At 37.2% G+C, this 6,963-nt stretch overlaps 2 protein-coding genes and 1 non-coding gene across 3 annotated transcripts; 2 read left to right on the forward strand and 1 right to left on the reverse strand.

Annotated features, from left to right (window-relative positions):
• The first annotated feature begins 4 nt into the window (after positions 1-4).
• LOC111997437 (peptidyl-prolyl cis-trans isomerase CYP19-3) lies at positions 5-702 on the forward strand. Its single transcript, XM_065769879.1, has one exon. It carries the CDS (start codon positions 5-7, stop codon positions 527-529), a length of 525 nt encoding a protein of 174 aa, XP_065625951.1. The 3' UTR covers positions 530-702.
• A 2,018-nt stretch (positions 703-2,720) lies between these two features.
• TRNAK-UUU (transfer RNA lysine (anticodon UUU)) lies at positions 2,721-2,792 on the forward strand. The gene has a single exon. It is a non-coding gene; the product is annotated as a tRNA-Lys (tRNA).
• Positions 2,793-5,381: 2,589 nt separating this feature from the next.
• LOC136066018 (rubisco accumulation factor 1.2, chloroplastic-like) lies at positions 5,382-6,959 on the reverse strand (the record flags this gene model as incomplete). Its single annotated transcript, XM_065769878.1, has 1 exon — positions 5,382-6,959. A coding segment is annotated over one exon (1,281 nt), but the record flags the coding sequence as incomplete, so codon positions are not given.
• Between the last annotated feature and the right edge of the window lie 4 nt (positions 6,960-6,963).

Genomic DNA, 6,963 nt, shown 5'->3' on the forward strand with positions numbered 1-6,963 from the left:
CAAGATGTCAAATCCAAAGGTTTTCTTTGACATTCTGATTGGAAAGATGAAAGCTGGACGAGTTGTAATGGAGCTATTTGCTGATGTTACACCTAAAACTGCTGAAAATTTCCGTGCACTTTGCACAGGGGAGAAGGGGATTGGGAGATCTGGGAAGCCATTACATTACAAGGGCTCGGGATTTCACCGCATAATCCCAAACTTCATGTGTCAGGGAGGGGATTTCACAAAGGGAAATGGGACTGGAGGAGAGTCCATTTATGGCCTGAAATTTGAGGATGAGAACTTCAAGTTGAAGCATACAGGGCCAGGAATTTTATCGATGGCTAATGCTGGACCGAACACCAATGGCTCTCAGTTCTTTATCTGCACTGAGAAGACCCAATGGCTTGATGGGAAGCATGTTGTGTTTGGTAAAGTTGTGGATGGCTACAGTGTGGTTAAGGAAATGGAGAAGGTGGGATCGGACGGTGGGACTACTAGGGAGCGGGTTGTAATTGAAGATTGTGGTCAGATTACAGAGAATTGATCATGGTTTACTTGTCTGTCATTGTTATTTAGGTTGTGTATGTTCAATATTAATTACTTCAGAGTAGAGAAGTTGCAGAGCCTAGTAGTTTTAGAAGAGAATTGAATGCTTTTGTAAAGAGATATCAAACTGGTGCTAACTGCAATAAGAAGTACGGATCTGTTTTTGATCAATTTGTGAATGAGCTTCTGAAGTGTATAGTTTTGTAGATTTGTATTTGTGTTCTCAATGCTTATTGTTATCTAGATTACCAATCAAATCAGAAATTTAATCCCCCCTTCCTAAAAGGCAAAATAAAAAATATCACTATGATCGAAGTTTATTTTTGTGCAATCCAAGTTTACTTGAGGTGAATTGCAAGGGTTTGGGATGGTTTTTGTGGTACTGTTTTCTCCTTAAGCTTTTAGATCTGTTTTCTGCAATTTATTAACTAGAAAGAAAAACTGTTTTGTAGCCGGAACTTCCCTGAGTTACAATGATACAACATACTGGACATGATTTTGTACTTTGGCTACTTCAGAAAAAGAAATGAACTGGCTAAAAGGCAGTTTGATTCATGTCCATAATATTCGTGTTTCACCATTATGTGTCGTGATATTTCTCTAGTCTCAAATGAACATGTAGTCCATCAAATATTCACATGAGATGATGGAGTCATGTTGAACACATAAAGAGCTCAACTATTTTTATTTTTAAGAAAATTTAAAGTAATAGATTCTTTTTTATTTTATTAAAAACACATGCAATGGAATGGAGATAGGATGGGGTGAATAATGGAATCTTTAATTTCCCCAATTTAACTATTAGGCACTATTAGCCTAAGAAGATATATAACCAAAAGATACAATTATTAATAAAAAATTTGACATATATTAGAAGAGTAATGTTACAGTTATAAACTATTTTACAACATTTTTACAAAATATTAATATGGCTAATCTCTTATTGATTTTCATCTAGATTTACTATTATTATCACTTTTTCATTTACCAATAATCACTCACCAAATCAGCAGTTTGTAAAAATTTTTGTAAAATAGTTTGTATCTCTAGCATTATTTATATTAGAAAAACAAGACTTAGGTACAGTACTTAGGTGTTGTTTCTTAGGTTCCCCTTTAAGATTTTGTCATATGGATTTTTTCTCATATAATGGAAGTATATTTTTTAGTTTAGTAATCACATAGTTAAATTTTAAGAAAGAAATCTAAGGAATAACACCTAAAGTACTATACCTAACTATTGCCTTTTTTAAAAGGGTAATACTTATGTATAGTACTTAGGTGTTGTTCCTTAGGTTTTTCTTTTAAGATTCTGTAATGTGAATTTTTTCTTACGGGATGAAAGTGTATTTTTTTAGTTAAGTAACTATACGGCTAAATCTTAAGAAGGAAACCTAAGGAACAGCGTATAAGGTATTGTACCTAAGTTTTGTTTTCTCTAATAGAAATAATTTATTTGGTCAAAAAAATTCTAAAAAAAGTAAAAAAATTATGAAATGAAATCATTTAAATTATTTTATAAGTTTTTAATTTTCTTTCTATTTTGTTGTTCTTGAGAGTTTTAACTTATAGCATCCGCTTTTAGTGATAGTTCTTTATCATTAGATCAAGACACTAATCGGTTTTAAATGTAGGCAAGAATTAAGTCTCAGATCTCATATTCAATTATCAAAGACTTTACGAGTTGAGCTAATTGAAACCCACAATTTTTTTCCTAATAAATCTACATTGTGAAAATAATACTAAATAAATCATGATATAAATTGTATACATTGATTTCTTTCCTAAATATTGCTTCTTCTTTTTTTTGTGACCGGAAAAGGTAGATTTTATTTTTGTTGAAAAGACCAAAATTTCAAAATATTAATGAAACTTAAAGTTTAAAATTGGACAAATAAGTGATTGAAGCACATGAAAAAACTTGTACTTTTTTAAGAATCCGTCCGGGTTGAACAAGTTACAAAGAACCCACCGTATTTGTTGGATTATATGAATAAATTTATAATTAAAAAAAAAAAAAAACTGGGACTAATAATTGGACCTACTTGGGTTTATATTAACTATGCTTGCAGTTACTATTCATATATATATATATATATGCAGTTAGCCAAGAAGTGCTGGAACTTACCTTGATCGCTTTTAGTTAGTAGTCTAATATTATACTAAAATAAGAAAAGACAAGACAAGCAAGCCGTCTTAGCTCAGTGGTAGAGCGCGTGGCTTTTAACCACGTGGTCGTGGGTTCGACCCCCACAGACGGCGTAAAACCTTTGTACTTGTATTTTTTATGCAGCGAATCATTCAGAATGGCTGTGGAAACAGGTGCTAGCTAGGTGCTTCTTTGATAGACAAATAGGCAGCTGCGACCAGGAATTGGCGTGGATTGTAAACAAACTGAAAGGTATGGTTTAAGCCTTTAAGGTATACATTATGTAGACATTATGTGAATGGTCCCTATTGATTAGGGAGAGTAATTTGAGATGGTTTTTGCATGGTTGATTAATAACTGGTTTTGAAGATAGTTGTCTTTAAAACCAGAGCCACGGAAGAAAACAGACATATATGTCAAGGATATCATCATTGCAGCCAGAACAACAGCAATTAGAGTGCTTGAACTGTCTCACTCTCGCCTGTAAACCAGTTGAAGAGTCCTAAACCTTTGCCATCTCCAGCTTCATGCTTTTCATCCCTCTTTGCAGGATCCAGTTCAAGAGAGAGAACAATTTTTTTTTTTTTTCCTTTTATATATATATATATTTATATATATAGGTAATAAGAGTAGTGTTATTGCTAAAAAAAATTAAGAGATCAAAAGGCTATTCTAAGAGAAACAAGAAACTCTGTGCTAGATGAACAATCCAAAGAACCCCAACATCAAGACCAATCAGACACAGTTCGCTGAAACAAATCTTAATTGATCCCCAATGATTTTTCAGATCCTTAGACAACTGATGACTCCGCTCCATCCAAACAATCCACATCAAACAAGTAGGAACCAAATTCCAAATATTTGATCTATACTTCCCAAGCTAATATCTCCAACTAAATAGTAAACTCGCAACAGAGCCTAGCATGACCCATTGAACTTCAAAAATCTAAAACATATTCACCCACAAAGCATGAGCTACATCACAATGAAGAAGGTGGTCCACCGATTCCCCTATAAAGTGGCACATACAACATCGATTTACTACAAGCAAACCCCTTCTCAAGAGGTTATCCAAAGTAAGAATTTGACATAAAGCTACCATCCACACAAAGAAAGCAACCCTTTTAGGAACCTTTACTTTATCAAGACCCTTCCATGGAAAGATGGATTCAGGAGCACCTTGAATTTCGTGGTAAAAAAATTGAATATCAAACGTACCACTTCCCTTAAGGCACCAAGGGAGAGAACATGAAGCTTACCATGATCCATTTTGTTAAAGAACGTAGAATATCATTTTGAGATATTTCCCTGGTCACCTCTCACAATGCAAGCAAATTATGAAATGTAAATTAAATCATTCAATCATGTTATATAGCAGTCATTGAATTTCGCAGGGAGTTATCACATTGGTTGGCTTCTCACAAAATTTTTTTCTTCCGATCATATCTGACTTTTCTGTGCAGATAATTGCCATTATATTTGAGACGATATGCTACTTTTTTAACCCATTTGATGAAGCTGTCCACTCCACTTAAGGGTACACAACCACACCATGACTGTTCCATATTGATTTGAACATTTTGTTATCATGTCATACCAGTGGAAGTTATACCTGCAAAACATAAAGAACTCAAATGATTTCCTTCTCATAGGCTCTCTCTTAACTTTGGAAAAATAAGTTTCTGATATTATTTCCAAACAAAATTGCTATAGTTTGCAGCCTACATTTTGACAAGCTGTAGGTCATGTTTTGATTTCTGGGGATAAAACAAGTGGACTTTCTTCCAGATAAAAGTTAGTTAATATCTTTGGAAAAGGTTTGGCTCCAAACTAGTTTGGAGCTATCTTGCTCCAACCCATGGTGTGATTGAAGAGACCATCCATTTGTAGTTTTAGTCATATGACTTTTTCAAATGAATTATGCGATTTGTTTAAATACTACACATGGATAGTCTTATAAATCATCATGTAACGAATTAGAAAAGATAGCTCAAAACCAGTCTGGAGCCAAACTTTGTCCAATATCTTTCGCAGTGAACAATGGCCAGTTGCTTTCATTTGGTGTGCCAAGCATAGCTATGGCAACGTCTCCTGTGCTACTCACAGCAATGGATTCAATGTAGTCTGCCATAGTAGCATCTTCATCATCTAGTTTCTATTTAAGAGAATAATGAAAGAAGAAAATCCCTGTGGTCTATTTCAGATAATGAAACTAGGCCAATGTTCTAAATCAGGTTCTACATAACCATTAAACATAAAGCATAAGCATTGAGACTTATCACAGGAATGGTAGTGACAGCTAAATAAACTTCATTCTGATCTTTGGTCAACAAAGGTTATGCAAATCAAACGATCATCAGATTTATACAGAAGGCACAGAATCAATTTATAATAAAGATACAAGTACTGATAATTTAGTCTTATAAACTTGAAAGAGCTCTGGGGTCCTGTCTGTTGTTCTGTAGTTTGCATATCTAATATTGATATCTCAATCAATAAAATTGCATTATGAACATAGAAATACAAGAAGATGAACTTTTCCATTACAATTGAAAGACCAGAAGAAATGTATTGCTAGGTAGTATATACAAGGAACACACTCCTAATGGTTAACAAAAAGATTATTATTCATTTGCAGTAGATTGTGAATACTTAAGACAAGCATTATATAACTAACAAGCACGACTGCAACAACGTAAAAGTTAAAGAAAAATGTAGTGAATATATATCATATTGTATTTTATGAATACAAATAGAAGCAAGAATACAAAGGGCAAAATTCCCAATTAAAAAATAAAATAGAAGATTACAACAAGATTTTAAGTTAAACAAGAGCCATCTTTGGCAACAATGGAGAAAGAAAACAAAAAACCCCTTCTAGAGGTCATTAATTTGAAGTCCATCTGACTGAACTTCAAGCTTCCACCATTGCTAAAATTCTACAAGACTTGCTTCAATCTCCACTAGTAATACTGATTCTAACATAGTATTACTCGACCTCACTCCCAATCTTCATCAGCCAATTGATCATCAGTCTCTTCTCTTGGTGGCCTAACCACCAACACCACAGTCCCTAAACTCTCTGTCACACCCTTTTCCTTCAATGCCGACCCTCTTTCAACCTTCAAGCCCTCGCCATTACTATCAATTGCCACCAAATAAAACCCGTCATCTGCAGCCACCTCCTTCCTACTCCTATCGGCCACCACCAATATAGCCTCTTCCTTATACCACCTATTCGCCTTCCAAGGCAATACCCTCGCATCCACAAACGACACAACAACTCCCCCATTTCCTAACCCGGCCACGGGCGCCCACGCCGGCAAAACCACCCACCTTTTCCACCCTTTTTCCGCCACCACCACACCAAACTCCCCTTCACTCCTACACTCCCTCGGTGCATCCAAAACCCCAATTTCCCTCTCCTCATCTCTACAAACCGGCAACACCACCACACTACTCGCCTCCGCCACTTCACCAATCTTCAACCTGACAACCGGAACCCGAACCCCACTCTCGACACCCTCTTCCCCTCCTTTCCCTTCATTCGCCCCTTTCAAATCTTCCAACACCCTGTTCTTAGCTCTCTCACTCTTAGCAACTTCCAATGCTAATTCTAAAGCAGAAGTTCTCTCCTCAGACGGGTTCCTATGCTCTCTACTCTGCCTATAATACATAAACGAAAGACAGTCACCTGGAATACCGTAATCAAAACTGTCCCACCCTCTATCGCCGCGTCTGCGAGGGAAGTCCTTCATCGCTCGAGCGAGGTCTTGAGCGCCCTTAGCATCAAGCTTGTTATCAACGATGTAACGCGCCGCAGCCGCACGCTGCTGGGCACTGAGCAGGCGAATTTCGTAGAGCAATTCGGCACCACCGAGGTCGAACGAAGAGAGCAACTCAGGGTCGTTGGAAGTGGACTGCACAAGAGAGTCTCGAACTTGAGCAGCGACCACTAACCTGTTCTGCTCGACGCCGGAAATGCCGGTGGCTTCTTCGAGGGAAGAAGGGGTGAAGCCTTCCCGGATGAGGGCGGGGATTAATGGGGCGTACTCGAACCATAGGCCGAGGCGGTTGGCGAGGATGTCGAGGCGGTTGGCGGTGTCGAGGGAGTGGAATTGGGAGGTGAGGGGGTTAGAGGGGGGTGGCCTGAAGGGTTGATAGAGTTGTTGTTGTTGTTGTGGGTTTTGGTTTTGGTATTGGGGTTGTTGGGATTGGCCAGATGGGGAGAAAACGGCTGAGATGGGTTTAAGAGAGGTTTTAGGGAGAGGAGAGTGGAGGGAG

This window comes from Quercus suber, unplaced genomic scaffold (genome assembly GCF_002906115.3).
Source record: "Quercus suber isolate HL8 unplaced genomic scaffold, Cork oak 2.0 scaffold_1592, whole genome shotgun sequence".
Lineage (NCBI taxonomy): Eukaryota > Viridiplantae > Streptophyta > Magnoliopsida > Fagales > Fagaceae > Quercus > Quercus suber.

Coding starts and splice junctions, on each gene's coding strand:
- LOC111997437 (XM_065769879.1), top strand. CDS start 5: ATGTCAAATCCAAAGGTTTTCTTTGACATTCTGATTGGAAAGATGAAA.